The following is a 26,497-nucleotide window of genomic DNA, read 5'->3' on the forward strand; positions in this document are numbered from 1 at the left end:
TATCAGCTTGCATTTGGAAATGTCTCCTCTTAAAGAAAATTAAACAAACAAACAAACAAATACAGAAGGGGAAGTATTAAAAACACAAGCTGTGAAGTTGGATAGCGATGACCTATACTTCAAAATCAACTGAAAATAATATCAGAAACTTATTCACATCCCCAAAACACTGACCTGAGTGTTCCATTATTTTTGTGTGTTTTCTCAGAAATGTTTGCATTAATCAAAACAAACCGCAAATGTATAGGTCTAGACAAGGTAGAATGGAAAATGTTTATATAGGTCATAAAATGACATTTGGATAACAGTTGGAGCTGGCAGCAACAGAGAGGTTGTGAAAGAAGAATATTTCTAAAATAGCATGCTCAGTATATATTGGAACTCCATACACACCAGAATGTGTTATAGAAAATACCTTCTCACCTCACTCTCTGTCCTCGCTGGCTCTTCCCCACAAATATCTGAACAAGCAGCAAGTTTGTAGTCCTGAGATTAAGTGATGCAATAGTGACCCGTTTTTGTCTAGGATTTCAACCTGTATGATCAATAATCATGCACACACTAGTCGTTTGTGGTTCCAGAAAATGACACAGAAGATACAGTAATATTTTTGCAGGAAGGTAAGAGCGAAGCAAAGATGTGAGGTCTTTTATGAGTGCTAGATATTTTCCAGATCACAGAAAGGTGTGTAATTCTAGTGGCTAGGTTATAGGATTGTGGATCTCCTAAGAGCACCTTGTGCTATAACGTTGGTTGAAATACTGATTCACTATGATAATTAGGCATCTCCTTGACCCAGATGATTTTTTTTTTCTTCTATATAATGGATTAACATCAGAGGAAAAAAAAGGTTGTGTCAGATTTTTCTTATGTAAATCAACTGAAAAAATACAAGATGATAATGGTCTTCTTCTGATGAAAAACAAAAATAAATCACATACCAATCAGTCAAATGTACAAGGAAAACAAATAAGGATATATATATACACATATAAACATATGTTTTTGGTAAACTTAGCATTCTCCTGCATTTACAATGAAAAAATATAATGTAATTCACATTAAGGTGCACTGTTTCACCTGTTGTCTAATATAAATAACATTAAAAGCATGTAGAATCTAATATCAGCTAAATGCATATTATTCTCATGCCTTGCTGTGTAGTAGAATAAAAAAAAATGACATTTCTTGTTTTCTGTGCTACTTCTTGTAAGGGGGTGTAAATACATTTCATAAGCTTTTTTCCTTGAAGGTTTTAATCTCTGTGTGTATATGAAACAATAAAGTACCTGTGTGAGTACACACACAATTGATATAGCTAAAATGATATTGCTTGACTGTCCACTTAAAAGAAAAAAGAGAGAAGGGAGGGGAAGAATGAGTGATGGGCATTACAGAAAAGAAAGATAGTATTGAATTTTTTCTATATATGCTACAATTTCTTGAGTATAATCTGCTCAAAAAGAGATTAAACCATCTTCTGAATATTGCTGACTATATGACTATATCTCTCATTTTAGAACTCCTGTATGAGCTGTAATGCAATCAGAAGTTGTTCGTGTAAAATCTTTCTTTTTGGTTTTAAGGAAAAGTTTCTGGTTTGCATTATCTGATATTTGACGTATTTACATGTTAAGCTATTTCGATATCAAAACCATAGCTTCTTTTTGTGAATAAAATGAAAATTAAGTACTCACTGACATTTAAAAAAGGCATCGAATATACCTATATTGCAGTCAAAATTGCACTTATGTAGTATAAACCTAAAGGATTTAGTTTTAAGTTTGGTCAAAACAATGTACTCTTTACACGATAAACCCACAATCAAATCATTATAAGGAGTGATTATGTTTTCCTGGTTGTGTGTTGCTATATATGTCACTGTGTGCAATCCCTTAATTATTGCTATTTGAGATGAAATAAATCCTGGATTTGTGCCCATAACTGTGGAGTGACTCTGGTTCTAGGGTCTCAGTCCAGCATGCTGTTTAGGCCTAGACCTTCAATGGATCTATTGGTAAATTTGACATGAGGAATATATTTATGTTAAAGAATGAACTGATAGTAATGTGATGACATTTTAATTCATTTTTGATATATGCAAAGATAATTCTTTAACTTAAAGGATAAACATTTTGCTCTGCTTCCAGAGAGTTATGGGGAGATGGGTGGGAGAAGACAACCACCAGAAATTACATCATTAGGATAACATGTAGCATTGGGAATCACAAGCATAGCCTGTGAAATTTAGAATTATATTATATTATCCAATGTTTAGAATAATAGCATGGATTACAGGATGTTATCCACAGCACACACACTTGATTGCATATGTATATTACATTTAGTTAACTAGCTATGCAAGAAATCTCTCTAACTCAACATTATCAGAGAAGATGATGGTAACATTAAAAAACCATCACAAATACACCATGCTTTCAGCTAAAAATCTATTCAGCCATAATTTAGCAGCTATTCAACACAACAATTTTTTTCATGAAATTACTTTGCTTGGAGCTACTTGGAGGTAGCTTATTACCATCCATTTAAACTTGTTTAAATCCTGATATACATTTGTATTATTCTTATTAAGGTCTAGCCATCCATTATACCTTAAGATTAACAAAAGTTATTATATTCATATTAAATGGCAAGTAGTACAAAAATTGTCCTTAATATCCTTAAAATATTTAGAACTTTAACTGATAAAAAATATTTAAAATATTTTAACCTTATTTCTGGGCCTTTCAATTTTATGGCAAAGTGCAATTTATACCAGACATATTCCTTTAATCAAATGTCAGAAAGTGTAATGTTGGCCTCTACTGTTTCTGTTTTAAAGGAATTCAACCAGGTCAGCTTATATGAGAGAGTGGTAATTGAGTTGTAGTCTCAGGAATCAGGACAGGGATCAATTAAATACAGTAGCAATACAAATGTACTGTAAACCTAACCTCCGTATAACCCCTGATAAAATGAATGACAAATGTAAGTTCATACACATTTTGTGCCTTCTCTGTGCAGAAGTGGAGAGCATGATGAACTACTCATTTAATGACTTGATGTTTTCTTGATCTGTACATTCAGTGTACACGGAGCTGTTGATGCAGGATGAAATTCAGAGCACCACAGACAAGAGACTACAGAATGGAAGCATTCATGACTAAGGGAGAATCAACAAAAACACATCAAGAAATAGGTATATTTTATGTTAGATTTTGCCACACATAAATGATGAAATGCACAGCCAACATGCTACAAACATTACAATGCATTTTTCTGAATATTGAGGTGCTTCAAAGAAGAAAAGGCATAAGCCCATCGTGCTTATCCACACTGCATTAAGCTTCTTTTCTAGACTCAAATTCTCAAAATATCATTCATGCAAATAGCTGTATTTTTTTAGTGACAGTGGCATCTGAAGCTCAATCACACAGAAATGTATTCCCTCTCTCCCTCTCTTTTCCTAGGGGTGGCTTTCCACCAAATAGGTCATTTCCAAAATTTTACATTGAATGCTGACCAAATTTTGTCAGTGAGGCCATAAAGACATTGATTGACGTCATGAATAGGCACGTGTAGGTCTTTGCTTCCCTCTAGTGACTGCTCCAGGAAGAGATTTAACTGAATCTGCTCATGTTGCTCAACTATGGCACAGAGATTTAACATAGGGTTAATTGCATATTCAGATACCCGTATCAGTGAGATGCTGATACAGCATGGAAGATGTATACTTGTGACAGCTTGGATAAGCGCAGATTTTAACTGGACATGTGCTTGACAGTTTTTGATGGAGTTTTACAGTTTTACCAGCCAGAGACAATTTTAGCACTGACAGTCCAAGAACAAATGGGAGACACACTCTAAGGTGCATTTCAAAACACTTCTTTGTGTATTCCAAACATTTAAGATCACTTTGCCATGCAAACATTGTTCTTCTTTGGATGAGTTACATGATGCTTGATTTATCAGAGAGAATATGATTTCAGGAGATGTCAATCAGACTTAGAGCCATGCATTTGGAAGGAAAGACAAACAATCGTATACTCTGCAAATGCTTAAAAATGCCTTGTGTTATATTCTTTTCATATTAGTAAAAGTAGGCGTACTTATACCAGCTGACGTTCTCTCTTTGTTGTGCAGACTGCAAATAAGTTTAAAATTAATGAATATATGTCTGTGGAAAACTGTACACCGTACTATTTACTTATAAGGAATTTAAGCACATGATCTCTAGTCCTACTGTGAAAGGGGTAGGAGAGAATGGCAGACGGGAACAGTGCTTTTTCACATGGATATGCAATATTCCTCAGATTTTTCATCTTCTTGGGTCATTCAAGTAGATTTTATTTTTGTTTAAGAATGGCATAATACAAAGACCTTTAGTTCTACTGCTCTACCTCCATCAGATAAAAGAACTAAATTCTCCAGGGCAGGCAGCAGTCATGAGCTCATCAGAATGAATAAGAAAAAATCAGAAATATCATTATAAAGGTATTTAACCTTTAGAGTTCTGCATCATGGCAGGGAAATGATATCAGCTTTGAGAATAGATAGAGAACTCTCTCAATTAGGGCTCAGGAGTTTGGAGCTCAACCTCTACCTGGGTTTGATGGATGATCTTGGACAAACAACCTTACCCTGGTTTCCCCCATCTGTAAACCAGGGAGGGCAATACCAGCCTCTGTAGTAAAATGCTTTGACAGCTATACATGATGAACATGGTGTAAATGAGAAAGGTTGAGAAACTTTCTCAGCTTTAATTTTCCTATCTTGTACTTTTGGAAGCTGTATTGGATTTGGTGAATACTGTTTTCCCGTATAAGAGTCAGTCCAAGTCTAGCACCCTGCTGGATTCACAGATCCCATCTGCTATATTCAGTGGTGAGGTATTAAGAGGGAAAACAACAACCACATTTTATTTAACCTGGTAACATCCATTATTTTTTATGGAAACATAGACAAAAAAAAATAAAAAATTGACCAATATGTTTTCTGTTCTAAACCTTATTCAGACTGCTTAATTATTTTTCTGCCCTTACACCAATTTGAAATTGATTATGAAAATACAAGCCCTGGTTCTTTTTATTCACATTTTAGAATCATAGTTGCTTGCTATTGCAGGAAAGCACTATTTTTAGTTTCTGGAAATCTGCATTTACATAAAGGCAATAAATAGCAATTAAGTTCTCAACAAATGGAGTTGATTAATCACGATAAAAATTAAAAAGAAAGTGAACTTATTAGGAAGAATTAATTTAATTTCCTTTTTTTGCTATAAATCTCAGCAGGTCTTGTAAGTTCTGTTCATGGCAGTGTAGGTGTTAGTGAAAAGCAGTGTTATAAAAGAGAACTAAATTATAAATTCCTCCCATATATTCTGATTCATGTTTTATATGACTTAAGAAAATTTTCAGCTGACTCTTCTTCAATATAGAGACACTCCATTTTATATTGTATGATACCTACCTATTTCAGGATTAAGTATTCCTGCATTCCAATATAATCTTACCAGTCTGTAAATTTAAATTTGTTTTAATTGAGGTCTTATATGGCTTGATAGGTGGTTTGCCACCTGATCTAATCTGATTCAAATCTGTCAAAGCCTTTTAGTTGCCTGCAAGGGAGTTTGGGTCAGGTTTCTCATTCTGTATTGTTTTAATGAAAAAAGTTATCTCCAAAGAATATGATTCTGTAGTCTTTCAGTTCTGTATGCTCAGAATTCTGTGTGTTCAGAAACAGATGATTACATAGCTTGCTACTACACAAGTCCCATTATGTATAGTTCTTCATGAAAGTGAGTACTCCAGGATGCATTTACCTTTTGAATAAGTTCATTAATTCTTGCATTACATTTCACAAACATAAGGATAGAAACTAACTTGTAAAGGAGATTTTCTGCCTTGGAAATACAAATTGAGTGACTGAAAAGCTGGATAGACAAGTCTGACTGAAGTTGATGGAACAAGCAAAGCCCCAGCTAGTATGCATGGCCAAACTATATTTATATAAATTACTCTGATTAGATTTTTATTCAAATTATAGAAAAATCTATTATTTTCTCCATATCTTCCTGGTTACCATAATCCTATAACTGCAAAGCAGCATTCAGGAGTAAGGAGAGGCTACTGTTCTTATATCCAGAAGTGAATTCTGATTTCTGGGGATATTCTAATTATTAGATTATTAGCTTCAGACATTTTGACCTAAACTACATAGAGCCATTTTAAACATATTTTCAAAGGCTTGCAAGGCCAAACAAAGAATAACTGCAATAATCTATCCCAGTTGGTTTAAAAAACAGTGGAGAGAAGAGGGACAAAGGAAATTTGTTTTCCCTTTCAATTTTATCATGAGACTACTATATGCAAAATTTATTTTGTCGGCATGCATGCAAGCTTATGTGTTACAACTGAGCCACATTCTGCCCTATAAGCAAATCTGTAAGAAAATCACAATTAACTGGTAAACTCTTCTATATTTGCATTGAACAAATTCCTTTGTGGATTATTTCTCCACAATTGTAACAAAATCTATCCAGGGATGATGGGAGAAAATGAAGAAAAAGCTTTAGGGTATAATTTAAAAAAAAAGTAATTACCTTTTTTTTTTTTTAACTCTCTTATTAAGGAGGGATGTTATAATTCTGGAGTGAATTCCTAAATTTATATGAATTTATAGAATCTATAATTTCACACATATGTATTTGTGGTTTCACATCACTTCAGGGTAGAAAATGTAAACTACCATCACTGTAAATTTGTATGGAAGTGGGGAAAAAAAAAGAGTAGACCAGACCTTCCACTGTCCCTAAACTAAGACTGAATGAGGTCAAAATCCTTGTAGTATTAAAATTTTCAGCTCATTGCATTGTATTACTGCCAACTGTATATTCATCAGGCACAAACTGCTATAAGCACACATATGGACAAATAAAAGGCTGTCATACTGTTATAACATCCTTCTGCAGCAACTGGCAGAAAAGAGCCCCAGAATCCTAAAAGCCCTTTCTTTACTCAGTGCTGTGAGATGTTATGTTGCACCACATACAGCTGTGGAGTGCAACAGCAACAACTGATACTTTCCTGCAGAGAGCACGTGCCCGCATTATGCCTAACATGCTTCTAAAAGAACAAACCAGCTGCATTGTTTTGATAATGGGTTAGTGATCACTGCTAATCATAGCGATTATGTCACCTCATTCTAGTGACCCATGAGTCCATTCCATCTTCCACGCCCCTGTGGCATGTGGTGCTAGCTGAGTGTTGTGTGTGATGTTTGTGGTGCTCAGTACTGTGGCATCAAGCTTCCAGCTTCTTACTGTGTTGTGAACTCTGCACTCTGGGTCTTGAATCCAAAGGCTGGACGCACTAAGACAAATGACTAAATTTACCAGGCCAAACTTTCATAGGTCCTAAGGCTTCACATGTTATGGTCACAGATTCATGCATCACAGAAGGCATTCAAGAGAGCTATTCATAGAGCCTACAAAACTGCCACACAAAATGGCATTATTAAAATGGAAATTTATGTATGCATATAAGGATTCTTTGAACCCCTGGGTTTACACAACCTTGCCCAGACTTACATGAAGTAAAGCAACACTAGGAAAAGAACACTGACAGTGATATGGCTAAGATTTAGGTGCGACATGGTGACAAACGCATGGAAAGAGTGGTAAAATTAAATATAGAGGTGCTGGTACTCAGCTCCCCAGCCCATGAATGTTCTCTTAAACAACATGGCAGAGTTCCAGCAAAAGAGGCTGTGAGTAACACACTACAGAGGAAACAACAGCTCAGGGGGCATGGGCTGCTCCTGTGAGGCTGAAAACTGTGATTCATACTCCTCAAGGAACTTCTGTAAAGAACTGCAAGGCTGGTCCCTGAGGCTCCTGGGTGAGGAGGCCCCGAGCCATTGGGTTCCTGGCTGTTTGTGACTCTCTCTGCTGTCTCCCTCTCCCTTCTTTTCTTTTCCAGAGAGGTAGGAGAAAAAGGAGAAAAACTTTCAGAACTTTGGTTGTAAGATAAAACCAAAAGTACAGCCCTCGTACCTGTCCAGCTTCCTTTCTTTCTCTTTGTGGTCTCACAGACTGGAATGAATTTATCGTAAGCAGTTCCTGACCACAGAGATGCCAGACAGGTTTCATGCCAGACAACACAAACCACAAAAGGTACAGTTCTTTCCTGATTTTTTTTCTTGGTTTAAGGAACTAAATTTTTTCTCCTCTGAATGTCAGTTACTAATATCCCACATATTTTTCCCAGGCACTGAAAGGAAAAGCATTCAGTATCTTACAATTTATTAAAGGACAACATGTAGAAGAACATTGTCTGAAACGAATGGAAGAAATATCACTCAGATTTCCATGGAAAAACAAAACAAAACAAAACAAAACCACAAAAACACCACCTTTCATAGCACTGATGCTACTAGCTTCACATAGGGAAGGTACAATACTAGAGAAAACACAAGGCCTCACAAACAGACTGTTTGCAACCAGCACAGACGTTACAGCATTATATATCTGGGGAAAGTAAACTGAAGCAACACAATGAATTACTGGATTTGAAATTATTCTTTATAACACATAAGATGCGTTTTTTAGTTGCCCAGTATCAATATTGTAGACATATTTGTCTAGCTGCCTGTGGACAGGCACAAGCTTAATAAGTGGAAAACTTTATAAAATATCATATCAGGGAAAATTACTCAATTTCATAAAAAGAATGGACTAACTGATTTTGCCAAAGTTCAGGTGACCACATAGTCACACATAGCAATGTCAGTAGAATAGGTTTGAAGATATGGTGTGACCAAAAAGCTCACAGATCCAGAACTCTGTTCAAGGGTGGATAATAAGGAATTGTTAATCACTAACCAGTCTCCTGTGAAGCATGACCAAACCTCAGGTACACAAAACTTCCCCTGCTGTTGGAGAAGAATTGAACTAACAAATAATAGAATTATAGAATCATAGAATCATTAAGGTTGGGAAAGACTTCCAAGATCATCTGATCCAACCATCCACCTACCACCAATGTGACCCACTAAACCATGTCCCTAAGCACCACGTCCAATCTTTCCTTGAACACCCCCAGGGACGGTGACTCCACCACCTCCCTGGGTAACCCGTTCCAGTGCCTGACTGCTCTTTCTGAGAAAAAATGTTTCCTCATTTCCAACCTGAACCTCCCCAGTGCAACTTGAAGCCATTCCCTCTAGTCCTATCACTAGTTACCTGTGAGAAGAGGCCAACCCCCAGCTCCCAACACCTTCCTTTCAGGTAGTTGTAGAGAGCAGTAAGGTCTCCCCTGAGCCTCCTCTTCTCCAGACTCAACAACCCCAGTTCCCTCAGCCGCTCCTCACAAGACTTGTGTTCCAGGCCCTTCACCAGCTCCATGGCCCTTCTCTGGACACACTCCAAGGCCTCAATGTCCTTCTTGTAGTGAGGGGCCCCAAACTGAACACAGTTCTCGAGGTGCAGCCTCACCAGAGCAGAGTACAGGGGGACGATCACCTCCCTGGTCCTGCAGGCTACGCTATTGCTGATACAATCCAGGATGCTGTTGGCCATCTTGGCCACGTGGACACAGTGCTGGCTCATGTTCAGGCTTGCAGATTGTGCAGATAAAGACATAGAGGTTAAAAAAGTGGCAAAAACTATTTGCCAATAAAAAATATACTTTTCATCTGAAAAGCATTTAATTAAAAAAAAAAAAAGCATAGTTACTGATTAGTTAAGTACCTTCAACTAAAAGTAGACTATTTTTTTGTTGTTGTTATTGTTGTTGTTGGGTTATTTCCAAAATGTTTGCCAAATTCTGGTTATGCAAAAATCACCTGGTTTGGAAGGGCACAAGCACAGTACAGATCTTTGGGATTTGCAACATGGATTAATAGCATGATGGCTTTTAATCCATCAAATCCAGTTGCCTGCTGCTGAGAGTGGATAACTCCTGAGGCTTTAGAAAAAAGTGGAAAAAATAAGAGTAAAACAAGCCACAAGGCTAGCTGTATAGTCCTCTACATATTTGCTTTTTAAGATTCCTGAATGATAGGAACCTGTTCAACATTAGGGAGCTTTCAGGGTAATTTAAAACTCTTGGTGTCAGAATAAATATTCTGAAATATTCTGGAGTAAATACAATGTTACAGAACAACAACAGTAAAATTTACAAAAATAAAGTTATGAATCTTCTAATGCTCTGATGGCTAACATTATGAACCTTTTACCAAGAGATGGAAAAAAAAAGTAGAATTTTGGTCTTGCTATTTCCTCAGGTATGCTCATAAAATAACACATATGCATGTGTAAAACATATGCCAGTGGTGTCCTTTCAGAACTTACTGATACATCATATCGTATTGTGAATATTTGATGGCTCTTATCACTTTTCATAATAGATACATCACCAAGAATACCTTTAATACATGAAATATTTGAACATCTGCAATAGCTACTATTAAATAATATGACTAGAAAATATAATCTTCATAGAATCATAGCATGGTTTGGGTTGGAAGGGACCTTTAAGATCATCTAATGACAACCCCCCCCATTGTGCAGGGACACCTCCCACTAGATCATGTTGCTCAAAGCCCCAGACAACCTGGCCTTGAACACCTCCTGGGATGGGGCATCCACAACTTTTCTGGGCAACCTGTGCCAGGGCCTCACCACCCTCTGAGTGAAGAATTCAGTATACAAAAGTATAAGATTCTCTCTCAAAATCTGACTACTTTATGTAGATTTGAGATGTTTAATTTTCTTTTTCAGGTTCTGAAGCATACTGAAAACAGTACATATGTGTAGCATTAAACATCTCTATAAACAATAATAAGACAATTAATGCAAAACAAATGGCAAGATCAGAAGACACAGCATTTGTTTGTGGTTGTTCCACACATTCATCCCAAATTCCTCCATGTAATCTTTTAATCACAATCAAAATACACAACATACTTTTTTTTTTCTTTTTTCCTCATAATCTAATCCCATGGAAATATGCCTTTAATATTTTGTACTGGAGCAGTGAAACTGAAGCGTGTGCTCTACACTGTGTTCTCACACAGTGCTTAAAGCAACACATGTAAAAAATAAAAATATAAAAAAATAAAGCACTGTGAAATCAAAACATTGTAGAGAGGAAACAAAGAACATGTTCAAATTCCTGTTTTTTTTTTTTTTTTTTTTTTTTTTTCCACACAGAAATGGAACATTACAATATTGCTGGTAAATAACTGTGTTATGATTCTTTTTTATTGTCATAGACCATAGTACTACTTGTATTTGAAATTATTTTCATGCCCAAAGTTTCATATTTATGTACTATTGCGCTGTTGGCAAGTCATCAGTGTACTGATTTAAACCTAGTCTGAAGGATAAAACCACTCACAAAGTCACAGGCATACAACTTCTAACAATGTAAAAGGTTCTGTAGAATGAGACGTATATAATATACCTGGGCAAGAAAAACAACATTATCTTTTAAAAAAATTATTATGGCAATCACATAAGTATCCTTTTATGAAACACTTAATCTGTATTAAGGCAAAGTTTACCTTGCCTTTCATGGGAGATTTGCAGTGAAAGAATAATGCAGGAAACTACAACTGTGTAAACATGGATTTTTTTTCCCTAAACTACACTGATTGTACTGGTCTACTTCTTTATAGTAATGTTTTCTGTTTTCCTATGAAAGAGGCACACACTGAAAAAAGTAGCAGAAGACTGCTAGCAAGCTTTCATTACTCAGTTTACAAGATATTCTATTAAATGAAAAATGAAAATTTGCACCAGCTAAAATGAAGATTGCTGTGGGTATCACACTTGAAAATGAAAAACTGAAAATTTATCCCTGCAGTAACAGAAATGGGAACATTCTTTAGTTACCTGTCTGATCAGTTACCCACTTGCCTGTTGCTCAGCGGCTACCATAGCACAGAACTATGGTTTGCAGACACCCTCATTTTAATCTTGAAAGGGCAGACTGAAATTACTATGTGAGTAATCTGTTTCTGGTGAGATATTGTATTACTTCAATTTACATAGCTGCTGAAAGGAAGCCATATGACAGGAGAATCGAGTACTTGCAATCTGCGAAAGGTTCATTTTCCCTGCTCTCATCCCAACCTGTTTACTGATTGTGTACTTAAATATTGCTAGGCACGATATAATATTTGAACCATAGTAATATAAGCAAACATCTGTCACTTACGTTCTTGAATCGTCCCACAGCACACAGTATGGATTCAATGTGCCCTGAAAAGCAAACAGACAAACCCATTAGTTACTGGTATACAAGAAAACATGCTTGACCTAAACATTTATTTGGATCTCTTGCAGATCACACTTCTGTTCTGATGAATTGATGTCACTGGAATTGCGAAAGGTTAATTCTGTTGGAGTCCTAAAAAGCACTTGAACCTCAGAATAGCTGCTGTATTGTCTGTTAGGTAAGGTAAGCATTAAGTTGTCCATTTGGTATATCCCAGTTGAACTGAAATATGAGATGAGAGTTAACCTGTTAAAAGACAACTTGAATGATCATTGCTGTGTTTAGAAGCAGAACTTTAGGTCTCTGGGGGACATGGATGTTGAAACAGTAATGACTTCAAAAGTACTAAGCAAATATTGGGCAATATGTCTAGATTCCGGAACTTCACATTCAATACCCAAGTTCATTTGTCACTTGGGGCCTAAATCAGCAGAGCATTTTCCTCAAACTTTTTATTTTTCCTTGAACTTTACTGGAATGTCAGTTCAAATCCCTTTGAAGTCAGTGGTAGATTTTTTGAATTGATGTAGAACAGGATAGGAATCTAGGCTTACTACACATCGTTAAGCTGTGGGTAATGTTTTAGGAAACGGAATTGTCTTTAATTACTAATATTTATTTTGCTGCCTATGAAGAGTTGAGACAAAATTAAACTTCAAGTTTTGTCCTTAATCCTGTAAATCTTCCTTTATCAAAACCTAAATTGATTTAGAAGTTCTTAACTAGCTAAAACCCAAAAAATTATATTCCTGTTCATCGTAAACATTAGTTATTCCCAGAAGTCAGAACGATATAGATAAACAATACAGAAAAATATATGTTTAATAAAATCACAAGTGATTTGAAGAAACGGATTATGATATGTTCTTATGTCAATGCTAATGTAGTTCTCTCATGAACAGTGTTGGTACAGTAAAAGTAGAGTTTTACAGACAAAGCATACCTCACTATTTTATTCTGAAAAGTATATTATTTATAGTAAAATACCATGACAAGTTTTAACTGTGAAGTTAAAATTTATTAAATATTTAAATTCAACTTTTCATCAAAGATGAAAAAGGTCCTTCTGAAGATATCTCTATCAGAGGTATTTTAGCGAAATTTTCATCCTCTACTTCAGTATTTTGTTGACTGCATTGAATTTTATGAGTACAGTATAAATATATAAAACCAGCATATACTTATGGCACTATACATTAACATATTACTGTAGAAACATAAATAAAATTTGTTCCATTCCCTGAAGTATTTATAATATAAAGAAGAGGAGGGGGGTGGGGGACACGGGACAAAACACCAAACAGCAGATACATTAAGATTCAGACACCAGGTCCTGATCATTAGCTAAAAGATTTCAGATACTTAGACAGAAAAGAATACAGAAGAATAAGAATTAAGAAAAAATGAAATGATCATGCAGAATTAATATTTTTATTTATTTTATTTTATTTTATTTTATTTTAAAGATCATTAATTTGTATCCTGAGTGAAGAAATTCTATTTGCAATTTGATATAGCTATAAGTATATTTTTACAAGTGCTATTATAACTAAACTGTAGTAATAATAAACTGCATATTTGAGAAGCGAGGCCTGAGGCCCAGCAGCAGGTATCATATAGTTTATGCTAGGTAAGTGTATGTATAAATAATACAAAAATACTTTCAGAAAAAAATGAGAGCAAAAGGGAAGTCCATTATGAAAACATCTGAAAAACAGAGGGAAATATTACATAATAAAATGCAAACTTTGCTGCTGTCAATTCATACACTTCACTCTGCTTGTATTCTGAAATGTATTCAAATATATAAAAAAAGAAAAGTATGTTTTGCTATTGCAGTTATTAAACAGAACCGTGGAAAACAGGATAAATATTACGACTGTTCTTTAAGAGGTTCTTCTACGAGTACTTGCTCTGCCAGCCACGGAAGTTTGCAAGGGCAAAACAGCCTCTCAGAACTTCTTCCTTTCTTGATACTCTCATCAAATATCCTTCAAGCACTGCAAGGACCACAAGGAGCCTGTCTTCCTATTTTCTTCACCCTTAATCTTCTACTCTCTTTTACATGCTTCTTCTGGGTCTGACTTCCTGGCAATGTCTCATACCTCTGTTTTTGAGCTACCTCCATCAGCCACCCTTTTCTGCTAAGGCAGTGATCTTTCATCACAGCTCTTGCCAGTTAATTACTTAGCTGAAGCTAAGGAACCAGCTACCGTGTCCATTAACGTTTATGACTGCTGCAGTATTGATTTATAAACTTCAGAACAGGACTTGGATATATCAAAAATAGACATATGTATGTGAGTGTGTATGCATATATATCTCTTCCTGGCATATAAAGCTGAACTTTTGAGATGTGATTGGCAACTTTGACAGCTATGCAGCACAACGCCAACAGTGTTTTGTAGCCAGGGTTTTCAGTTTTATTGAAAACTTGATGTTCTATGCTGCTGCTGGCTTGTTACTTTAGAGTCCCTGGAGTAAAATTCAGTGCTGGCAGAAGGTGAGAGTTCGTATTCTATCTGGAGCAAATAGAGCTTTTGTTTGAATTGTGCAGTTTTTAAAAAGATGACTTCAGGATCTCTTTGATCAAACTACTGGAGAAATGTGATCACATTCATATTTAGAGAATATCATCACATTCATATGTAGAGAACAATAATGTTTGCTAAATAATGCATTGCAACTCACTTTCTCACTATGCTCTACTATTTTAATTTATCTGCTAAACATAATATCATGCTATATTCTAAATAGCACATGGAATTAGGATTTACACTTCCTCCCCCAAAATAATACTCTCTTTCTATTAATATACTGGCTAATTTTGTTATAAAACAAAGCTATGATGATAAATTTTGAATAAATTAATATTTGAATGCAAATTTAAATTAAAGATATTAAATCTTATTAAGTAACTGTGTTCATCTTATTTCATAATCTCTTATCAAAGTAATTTAGTCAGTGGGAAGGGAGGTGGATGAGCAAATGTGTGGGTATATTCCTATATAGGCACACTCTAGAGGTTGATTAAAAATTCATCATTAAATTCATTTGAAAACAAACTATTTTACAGTGAAAAGCATTTCAAGAACAAAGGCTTGAAAAGAACGAAAATAATAATAATAAGAGACATTCCAAAAAAGCACATGAAAGAAAATATCAGGATTTTATTTTCTGTTTAATAATTAGTCTATTTAATTGACATCATGATTATTCAGTCATTAATATATAATGTTCAAACTCTAAGAATACAGTAATAGTTTTATTTTAATTTCTGTATGTGACATTCAAAGCTTCTTCCATTGTGATGTTTTAATTAGATAAACTCTTGTTTTCATCTCACAAAAGGTGACAAACACCCAAACCTATAAAATAATGTTTCAATGCATACACAGCCTCATTTTTTAAAAACCAGTGTCGCATCATGGAGGTTATGCCTTGAATAGAAAAGTCACTAAACATTTAAAGTAACTAAAATTGTAAAACTGGTTTCCCTTCTCAGACTTTCTAGACCAATATTTTGTCAGTGTATCTGCCTATCCAACTACTAGGTGGATCGGGTTTGCACATAAATGCACCATGTACATCTAAGGAATAAGAATCTGTTCTAAATACTTGCTGCTTCTCTGGATTAAATTATAGGACAAGAACAGAAACAAAAGGTCAAAGGAATTGGCTCTGATATTCATTTTCAAGGTTATTTTGTTTTTGTGTTGTCAAGACATGAGCTAATACAATAGTCATTAGTTTTCTCTTACCAAAAGGTTGACAGAGCAAGGTGTCTCTAAACTGACCTTTTGTAACAATGAAGATTCATCTCATTTCCATGATTTTGAAACTTGGCAAAAGCTTGCTCTATAGCTTATTCAAAGGGATTAAAAACAAAACAAAAAACAAAACAACCTATCACTCTTTAAGAATTTTCCAGAATTTCGGCTCATGGGGACAGTGGTTCAGCTTCTTTTTACTCTAGCCTTGCTTGTGTACTGCTTGTTTCAATAGCTTGTGTTGGACTTAGCAGTATGTTCATGCTGATATGCAGCTTACTAGCATTGTTTTTTGTTTGTTTGTTTGCTTATCTGTTTAGTTTGAATTTCTTATCTAGCATAAGTGACTACAATCTTATTTTTCTCCTACCTGCTACTCTTCATTTTTGTGAGTAGTTGTCCCAATTTCAAACTACAGAAGTCATTCTCCAATATTCCTTATCTAAACCCCATGTACTAGTTCCACAATCATTGTAAAAATAGTAGAAATTAAAATCTAGAATTGAGAAATACCCTAAACTCTCCTCAGTAATGATCTTTTAAGATCAAATATTTTATTTCAAAAGTGTTTTTTTGTAGGATTAATTTGTGATCTACTTTGGAGTATACATATTTCAGTTTCACTGAAATTTTCTTCTTCTGATAGGTACAGAAGTAATATTAGAGACTGAGATTTTATTTTAATATAGATGATGTAACTTAGGTTCAAAAAAGAAAAAAACAACTCTAAAATATCTTAAAAATAAACAGAAGCAGAGAACCATAAAAAAAAAAAAAAAGCAAAATTTCCACAATTTGTCATCAATAAAATTCTAATCTTACTGAGAGGTACTACAGGTAGGAGTCAGATCAGCTTATGTTCACCTCTATTCCTTTTTTATTTACTGCTTGCAGGCTACAATAAATTTCACTGAGATGCTCTTTGTAATATAATTTTTTTCTGGGAACTGAATGGTGGGTCATATTTAGCATTGATGGTAAAACAGTCTGTCTCCTACTCTGGAGTAAAATGCAATTAAAGATCTAGAGTTCAAAGAGATTTCATCATACCTTTGCCCAGAGACACTAGTCCAAATTTGCTACTGACTGAAACTATGTAAGGCCTTGGGCAACTGTTCATAACAAAAGATCATAGCTTTACAGTCCTTTGTAAAACAATATTATGTAATAAAGCTCTAGTAAGTGTCTTCTAATTGTGAGTTTATGAGTTTATTTAAAGTAAATTCTATGTCATAGTGATATAAACAGTTTCTTTGCTATGCCTTCATATAAAATACTCCCATCTTTATTATATAACATACTTTCCCCAATAACATACATGACAATTTTTTTAATGCAAAATATATATTTTATTCTCCCTTTGGCTGCAGGGGGATTGCTGACAGCAGGTAGAGAAACTGTTAATTTTTTATTATTATTATTTATATCTAGTTAGACATAGAATGCCTTTTCAGTTTTAAAACATTTTAAAGATGAAACTAAAGGACAAAAAGTACTAAATTAAAAATAATTGCACAAAAATCTCATACATTTATAAGAGACAACCTAAGTTGGAACAGGAGCATTTTTCTTTTTTCAGTCTGCTACAACAGGGTAGGTACCAACTGGCTTTTAAGTATAAAATAATGAAAGAAAATAAGAAAAGTCCTGAAGCACTATGTAGCTCTATGGACTATGCAGGGAACAAAAGGTTAAACATTCAGCACAATACTACATCTTCAGTTTAACCATCAAAGCAGTTAATGAAGAGTTTTCTTACAAATTACTGTTTAAATGAAGACCTCAAAACCCAAAGAACAAAAATTAATTTTCTTTTGCATATACACATGCATGAAACAAGTGTATTTTCTCTTCAAAATACATTAGACTATTCCTGGGCTTGAATTTGTTAGTTTTACTGGGTTTTATGATGTGATATTTAAATCAATCTTGCTTCTTTCTTTTGCATGACCCGATACATACTCCTGGAAGAGTATGTCTTTGTACTTACATTAGACAGATGAGCTAGTTCTATCTCTAGGAAAGAATCCGTAGTTTTAGGCTCAGGTCGTATAGTAACAACGATGATTTTTGAATTAACAACTGTAAAATTCCTGTGGGGGAAAAAAATACAACAAACATATAAACATGGAAGCTTTAGCTTAATATTGCTAAATGAAGCTGCTAGTATAACATTCAAGAGTCTCATGGTTAATTTCCATTACTTTAGTTGTCAAATATTCAGGGAGAAAACATATTTGTTCAGAAATGGTAAAAACTGTCACTCATTAGGTACCATAACTGACACTATAAAGTCTGACAAGCAATGATGGTGGCAGAAATGCCAGTCAGTAAAATATGATTTACTAATTAGAAGGGCACATTGATGACACAGACATTCTGTCAATGGTTGAGTGCATATCATTCACTTTTCTCAAAGTAGACCTACTAGTCACATTTTATAGGAGAGAGTCATTTTTCTTTCAGAGTGCTGTGTTGGCCTCTTTTTCTGAATTTTAACTAAAGTTAGATGTGTGCAATGGGAGAGCCTACAGTTCTGTTGATTCCGTTCTCATAAAAACAAATACCTATTTCCAATGTTTGAAAAATCATTGCATTTGGTATATAAGTGGGCAACTTCACCATCTAAATATTTTTAAACTATAATCTGTAGTTTTGTCCTAAGTGAAATGCCACCAAAGGCAATCTTTTTTTTTTTTTTCCTCAGATAAGTCAGATTAGATTTGGTTTCATGTTATAATATTCTACATATAATAACTGTACAATACTCTATATAATACAACTGTATCAAATTACAATAATTATATAATAATCACCATATAATAATAATACAATTATTATATAATAATGTACAAATAATTATATAATATTATATATAGTAATAATATAATACAGTTTACTCAAAATAATAATTTTCTCTTAAGTTCTTATTCCTCATCAATATCTCTTTTTAGGTTAAACATGAATTAGTATATTTTGTAGCTACCTATCTAGGACAGAATTAGTATTGTCAAGGTTATGTTAGTACAGGCATATCGTCATGACATAATTTTCACGTCTTCGATCCTTGCTTCTTCAGACTGACTGTTTCTGGTGTTCCTTATGATATTTCATTTGTATATAGTGCTGTTTTCAACAGAGACACACTTTCTCCGATCACACAGAAAGAAAAATAAAACCTCACAGAAAGACATTTCCATAGGAAGATGTTATCAAAGAAGAAACTAGGTAGTTTTGATGTAATTATAATGTATTATCAATATTCTTATATCCTTTCTCCTTCTTCTCCTTCTCCTTCCTCTTCTTCTCCTTCCTCTTCTTCTTCTTCTTCCTCTTCCTCTTCTTCCTCTTCTTCTTCTTCTTCTTCTTCTTCTTCTTCTTCTTCTTCTTTCTTCTTCTTCTTCTTCTTCTTCTTTTTCTTCTTCTTCTTCTTCTTCAAGATAACAAAGTTTGATTAAGTAAACACTGGAAGAATTACCAGAGCCGCTCCTCTAGTGTTTTTTTTTTTTTTGTTTTGTTTTTCAGATCTGAATTAATAACAATATTAATAAAATGGAGTTATTTTAGATAGCTGTTTTTCTGTCAGGGTACATATTCTGAGTGGTTTTTTGTTTGTTTGTTTTTGTTTGTTTGTTTTAGATATATATCAGGGTATACATATTGATTATATGTGAAATGAAATTCAGATTTCCATTTCTTTTAAGAATGACTCTACATTGCTTAAGAAAAAATGAACTTAAAAATAAGGCATGTTCCTGTCTCAAGACAATATGAAGGAAATTTTAGTTCAATTTGTGACTATTGTATATATTACAGAAAAATTACAGATGCTATAGCAGCAATGCTACAAAGTAATATACTGCTTGAGGTACTCCATCCTCAGTCTAACAAAGCACATTGGCTGACCTAGGGAAGATTAAGGGCTTTTTTGGCTCTACAGCATCCGAAGGAGAGGGCTAGGAATGATGTTTCATATGGAGAAAGAGAACATTTCAGTTAATTAGAGCAGGAAAAATAAGGTGCTTGTATAAGTGGCAGGCAAAAAAAGCTTAATACAGCAAAATCACTGATAATTTATTTGATCTTATTTGTTGAAGGAAAAGTTAAAAACTATCCTACTATATGGCAATATGCTGTGAATTCCTTCAGAGTGCCCAGGAGAATAATTATAATATTTTTAAATGACTATTGCACTGAGAATCAATTTTCTTTGAATCTAACAATATTATTTACATGTTCAAGGATGCAAGAGATACGGAAATAATAGGCAGTCTGTAGTGCTCAAAATATTAAATATTTCAATATTAAGAAAATATCTGGTTGACATTACAAGAAGAGAGCAATACAGAAAAGTATATTAGGGAATAGAATCAAATATAGTTAGTTACTTGTGCATGGAAAGAAAATAACTATTCTATTTTTCTAAGGAGGAATTTTTTTTTTGTAAGAAAAAAAAAATTCCTTTCATTCTCTTCCTTAGCATTTTGTGTTAAATAATCCTGACAAATTCTTTGAATAATTTACACATACCAGTTGAATTAATTCATTTTTTTTCAGAAAGTTTTAGATTAATATAATTGCCAAGTTCTCATCTCACACTGTGTTTACAAGACTTATTGTTAACAGACTCTATGCTAATAAAAACAAGAAAAATTAAGTCCATGTGCTAAAACAGTTAATTTTCGAGGTTATGAAATATATCATATAGTCTATCTTAGATAATGAAATCCTCATTTTATTCACAGAACACCTGTGATGTACCAGATGGGGACTCTGTGACTAGGTGCTTTGAAAGCTTTCCCCTAAAGATACATAGTAATATCCTGAGAGGTTTTGTTGTTGTTGATTTGTTTTGTTTTTTTTTTTATTTTAAGCAAAAATGTTCCTTCTGCTAATGAAGAAGCTTTCTAGCTTCGTAGTGCTATTATTAATGAATGTATGGGAATGTGTCACCTCTGTTCTTCTGAAAACCACAATAAACAGGTTTCATATAATTAAACATTTATTTTACTTCCACCCTAACTCCAGCAAAAACTGAGACTAAAGTCCCATGGGAAATGATAAAGCTTTCTGGATTTTCAACTGTGGCCAGTAGAAATCACCTTTTATCACATTGTCAAGGTGTAAATGGCCCTTGAACTCAAACACAAGCCCATGTTATTTAATTTACCTTGATTCATAGTTATGTTTATCTTTATTCCCACCATTAACAAATTAAGTATCATTTTATTTAGAGCAGTATCACATGAGATACGTCTCCAAAATGTTTTTTGTTTGTTTTTAATTTTCACATTGTGTATAGCTACCATGCTTTTACACATCACATAAAAACTAGATGTTACCTCCCTTCAAATTTTACAGTATTTGCCTCATACGTAATGCTCCTGTAGTGAAGCATTTCACTATGTTCAGCATTAATATGGTTATGAAATTATGTTTATTACTATTAAATAAGATTAGTATAAATAATAATAAATGTCAGATGATAGCTTTTCATTTCAAAACATAAGCAAACAGCAATAAAAATTTTCCAAACCCAGGCATGTGCATATGGGTTGTATGGAAACCTACACCTCGTTCATGTTTCTGAATGAGTGCAAAACGATAAACCATCATAAAGATTCCTTTAAAACTTGCATTGTGGTTTTAATTTTTCTGAAGAGTCTAATAGTGCATAAAATTCAACACTAAACATGGTTGCAGCTTTTTTCTAATTCAGATTTATGCCTGAATGAACATTGAAATGGTTTGAATTGCTTGGAACTGTAAAGCATTTGAGGTACTCTTTTAAGGTCATGAGATCAAATTTTGAATATGATCACCATAGGCAAAGAAATTCAGCATGATACACTTTCCAGTGAAGTATGAGATGTAAGCTGTAGAAGTTTCAGTGTAATTTCGTTATAGATAGAAGTGGAGGGAAGTACTGAGGTGCTATAGTCCTAACAAAGATGAGACTACAGGTACCCAGGAATATGTGTTGTATTTTTATATTACAGATTGATCACGACATTTATTCCTTATTCAAGAGAAAGTAATAGTGCTTCTTTCCTTTTCTTGGGTCTCTGAGAATTAGATTAAAATAATACTGAACATATTCAGAGGCAAGTGGGATATCTTCATATTTAAATTTCTAAAGACTTCATTTATGAATAGATACACATAGCATTAGACCATTTTGCTTTAGAAGCTCACAAAACCTCTCTATGAACTAAATTGTACAGGGAAATGGTCAATTTTGCTGTGGAAATCAGCAAGCAGATGAAAGTAGAACAGATAAAAGCAACGATTTGGGAACTGAGGTGAAAATTTCCAAAGTCCATAGTACTTAAGTAGCTGTAACTTTATGTCCCTGTTCTGCCCCTACTTCTGCTACTTGGGATGCTATTGATTCTAGTGAAAATGTAGTAAGGCCTATAAATCTCAATTTTCTAATAGATGAAATAAATGTATTTAACAACTGTTCGTATGAGCAAATATATAGCATTCAAAAGATCACACTTGCTTTCTGTAAATTAAAACTGTTGGCCTTTGTGAGCTGAAGATGCGTGATCACAGATTGGGGTTTACAATATAAAGGTTTGAAGGGTACACGGCAACCTCAATTCTTTCCTAGGTTTAGCATATCGTCACTAAGGTCTGACAAAAAGGGCTAAATATGATAGGCCTTTGGCTCTGTTTCTCTGAATATGGGAGATTTCTCACACAGAAAATCTCCCACAAACATCACTTTCCTCCTGGCTAATTTCAGGAACTGGCACAGCAAATGGAAAGTGCTTACTGACATTTCAGAAGTGGATGAGCTGTCATTTACACCATGCCCTAGGCATAGATGGCTCTCGCCAGCCCTCCCCGGGCTGCCAGGTGTCCTGCCAAGACATCACTGTTCACATTGTGCTCTACCTGAGACAGATTTCTATCCCCAGCATTGCAGCTCCTCACTGCACAGCACATTGCAACTTTACTGGGAAGGTTTGTTTCTTTTTCACTTTTTTTTTTTTTCCTTTTCTTTTCTTTTGCCGAGTCTCTTTCTTCAAATGGAGTTTGACAAAAAAACCTTTTGTTTTTCCATCCTTTGTTTCAGCTCATGAAGTTTTGGTGAAATAGAGTAGGAAAGATGATCCAGTGGCTTTCTAATTATTATCCTTTCTATTGTGAGTTCATTAACAGTTATCGTATTGTGACACAATATGCACCAGTTTATTTTACTGTAAGAAAAAATCAAAAAATAGAAGACCAACTATCACGTGAAATAAGATACTAGTCATGAACCATGAAATGATCTTAATTGAGAAAGGGGGAAATGTTTATTTCCAAATTGTCTGTCAGCAAGTACAGAACAGAGAAAGGGAAACGAAACCTTCCTATTTCCCTATCTATGTGCATAGCCCTCCCAACCACAGGCACATGCATGTCTTATTTCTGAAATGGATCCTCAGTATAACTCTCTTGTTCCTTCTGAATACAACTTACACTGAAAATGTACTTGGAAAACTACTAGTAGAGACCTCTGTAGAACTGGTGCAGAGATGCTTAGTACACCAAGGCATTATGCTGTTGCTAGATCACTTGTACTGACCAGATCAACAACAGTTTGAAGCACTGTTATATGTGGCATTAACTGATGTCAGTGTGCATACTTTGAAAGGAACATTTCCGTATTTGAGCTTAATGCAGAATATATAAAATATAAATTAAAAAAATTAATTAAAAAGCTATTTCCATCATACAAATGACTAAGCATGAAGGAAACAAAAATATATACATATTTTATGTAACATGTACATATACATATATTAAATAATTGTAGAAAAAAATCTGTCATTGCCTTTACACAATTGATTTGATTGTTTGCTTTTATCCTGACATGTAGTGTAGCTATGATACTGAATTAGATTAATTAATGTAGTATTTATGGTAAAGGAGTTTCTTACCTCAAAGTGGGCAAAATGAGTTCTAAATTTTTGTACAGCACTGCTCCAAGTACAAATACAGTTGATTCATCGAGTTCTAAAAAGAGTAAGGAAAAAAGTTTTTTAACCTCTGTCTCCCAAGGTTTGGTCAAAAACTGAAAAAAAAAACCTTAAAAAAAACTAAACTAAAAAAATGAATACCATTTATCTTTCCAGTGGAAATTTCATTTTAAATAAACTATCATCATTTTGAATTATAACCTGGAACTCTGTCGCAAAGATGTAGCACTGTCAGGAATACATCAAAAGATTAAACACTGAAAATCACATTTTCAAAAATCCATCACTATGGAATGACATCCATGCTAGTTCATCTACCTTTATAATGAAGTATCCTCAAAGATTGTCTTTAGCTTTTAATGAGTAGCAAGTAAATTTTCTGAAGCTACAGATCTGCACTGCAATGGCATTTGTAAACTGGATCTGAAGACGGGGTAATTTGCCTGCTGAGCAAAATTTTGGTAACTAACTTTTGGTAAAAGTTAGGCCATCTTTTGGAAAGACCCAGTCTTCCAGGATGGAGAAGCATTAGGAGGTTCAGCAGAGCTGTGCTTCAGGCCACCTCATACCACCATAGGTATAGTGTCTTGGATTTCTTTAGCACTTTTTGTTCAAGATACTGAAATTAAGCCCCATCCTCTCTCTGGGATAAGCTGTGGGTACTGTCTCTCTTTTAGAGAGGAATAAAATAACCAATTCCATATTATCTAGTAGTCCTATGAGACAAATATTCTGAGTTCCCTTGTTAAAGCCAACACAAAATTAAAGTACTGATATGCTTTTTTACCTGTTGACATAGGGGTGAAGATATTTTTTGGAATGACAACCCTGTCTTCTGAATTTCGTGCCCAATCAACCATTCCTTTTCTTCCTTTCATGGGGAAATTGATGTCGGTTAGAACAGATGCAGCAGGAAGCTTCTGAATGCTAGCCACTAGTAAGAGAAATCACAAAATTAAATAAAGTGTGTTTCATACTTTAAAGCACCATACAGTGATAACAGTACATCGATAACAAAACAAAACAACAAAAAAAAAAGTTTAATAATATATTTCAAGTAGAGCAGGAATTTATAGGACATCAATCAGCAGTGAAAGTGTCATCTTCTGTTTATTATGCAGTTCTGCAATGGATTAATTATGTGGCACTGATCCTATCATTTGTCAGCCAGACAAGTTAACCAGAATCCGGTTAACTCTCTTAACATGTGTTTTTGAATGTAGTGGCTTATGCCCTGAAATTCACACATAAGGAATTGTATCTCCAAAGTAAATTCTAAAATGATTAAATGTGACAGTAAAAGGAGGATGCTGAAAATTGTTTTGGGAAACATAACTGCTAGATGCAGACTAATAAAGCAATAACAGAGCTTTTATTCCCTACACAGGCACAATTTCAAGATAGATGCATTAAAGATATTCACATATTAAAAGACCTAATTGTTTCTACACAAATGAGAATAATGCAGTACAGCACATGATTTCTTTTCCTTGAAAGAATAATTCCCATTCTGAATTCTTAACTATATTTTTTCATCTAAAAAAATCCAAAACTTCCCCCAAACATTACTATTATATCTGTAACAGATATGGAAAGAAGAAAGAGGTATTAAATCCTATAATAGGCAGTCTGGAATTTTGTTTACTCATTCTTATTTTCTTTCTGTTTTATAACTCTATTATCTGGAAATCATTTTTAGCTTTGTTGTGAAATCTAAGTATAGACTCCATGGCAACACTAGCAGTGTCTACAAAGACTCAAACCACTTTTAAGGAACTGTTAGGGCTGCAAGTGTTTACATACACTTAGAGAAATGACAAACAACACATTTGGAGCACTAGTTCCATTCTTAATGTAAGCCATGTTGATAATCATTTCCTGTGCAATGCTCTTCCTAATCAATTTATGATGAAGCTAATGTAGTTGGAAGATTTTGGATATCAGGACTGTACTTTGATCTGTGTGATGATTTCATTTCCAGGACTACACCAGGGAGCTAAACATAAAGACAATGTGGACAACTATAAAAGCAATCAGAAGAGCAAAATTAAAGTAGAAAACCATTAGGTGTCTCATCAGTGGATTTTATTTGAAAGGAAACTGTAATTCAAAACCAAGGAATGAGGAAAATTAAGTTGTTAACAACATTAGCTCTATGAATGTATTCCCTGATAACTGACTCTTAGTTCCAAATTAGACTGGTTATGCATTATAGAATCACATCAGTGAGGTGGTACTTGAGGTTATTTCAGGCTTTCCGTTATAAAGCTATCATCAGAGCTTTACAATTCTAGTTACAATCCCCTCTGGGCTGAAATTGGCAAATACATTCCCTACCCTAAAGGGATGCTTAGTCTTGTGAAATTTCAGGTGTTGTGTGGCGGGAGAAGAGTTCAGGTGTTTCTAAATTACTGGAGCTTAAAATGAATTGCTTTCATATGCAATCAGTGGATATACAGAATATATTAACATT

At 34.2% G+C, this 26,497-nt stretch overlaps 1 protein-coding gene across 11 annotated transcripts in view; it reads right to left on the minus strand.

The window, feature by feature from the left end:
- The window catches only part of ADGRB3 (adhesion G protein-coupled receptor B3), a 470,566-nt gene that overhangs the window by 165,306 nt on the left and 278,763 nt on the right, over positions 1-26,497 (minus strand). For all 11 annotated transcript variants that reach the window (XR_013948141.1, XR_013948142.1, XR_013948143.1 and 8 more), the window contains 4 exons: positions 24,812-24,958; positions 23,986-24,061; positions 18,042-18,144; positions 12,222-12,265 (listed from right to left, as the gene is read on the minus strand). Coding sequence is in view for 8 of the 11 variants with exons in the window: in XM_080584111.1 (XP_080440237.1) it covers positions 12,222-12,265; positions 18,042-18,144; positions 23,986-24,061; positions 24,812-24,958 (370 nt within the window). In the remaining 3 variants the exon portion in view is untranslated. The remainder of the gene's footprint in view (positions 1-12,221; positions 12,266-18,041; positions 18,145-23,985; positions 24,062-24,811; positions 24,959-26,497) is intronic.

Source organism: Anser brachyrhynchus (assembly GCF_964034855.1).
Source record: "Anser brachyrhynchus genome assembly, chromosome: 3".
NCBI classification, from domain to species: Eukaryota; Metazoa; Chordata; class Aves; order Anseriformes; family Anatidae; genus Anser; species Anser brachyrhynchus.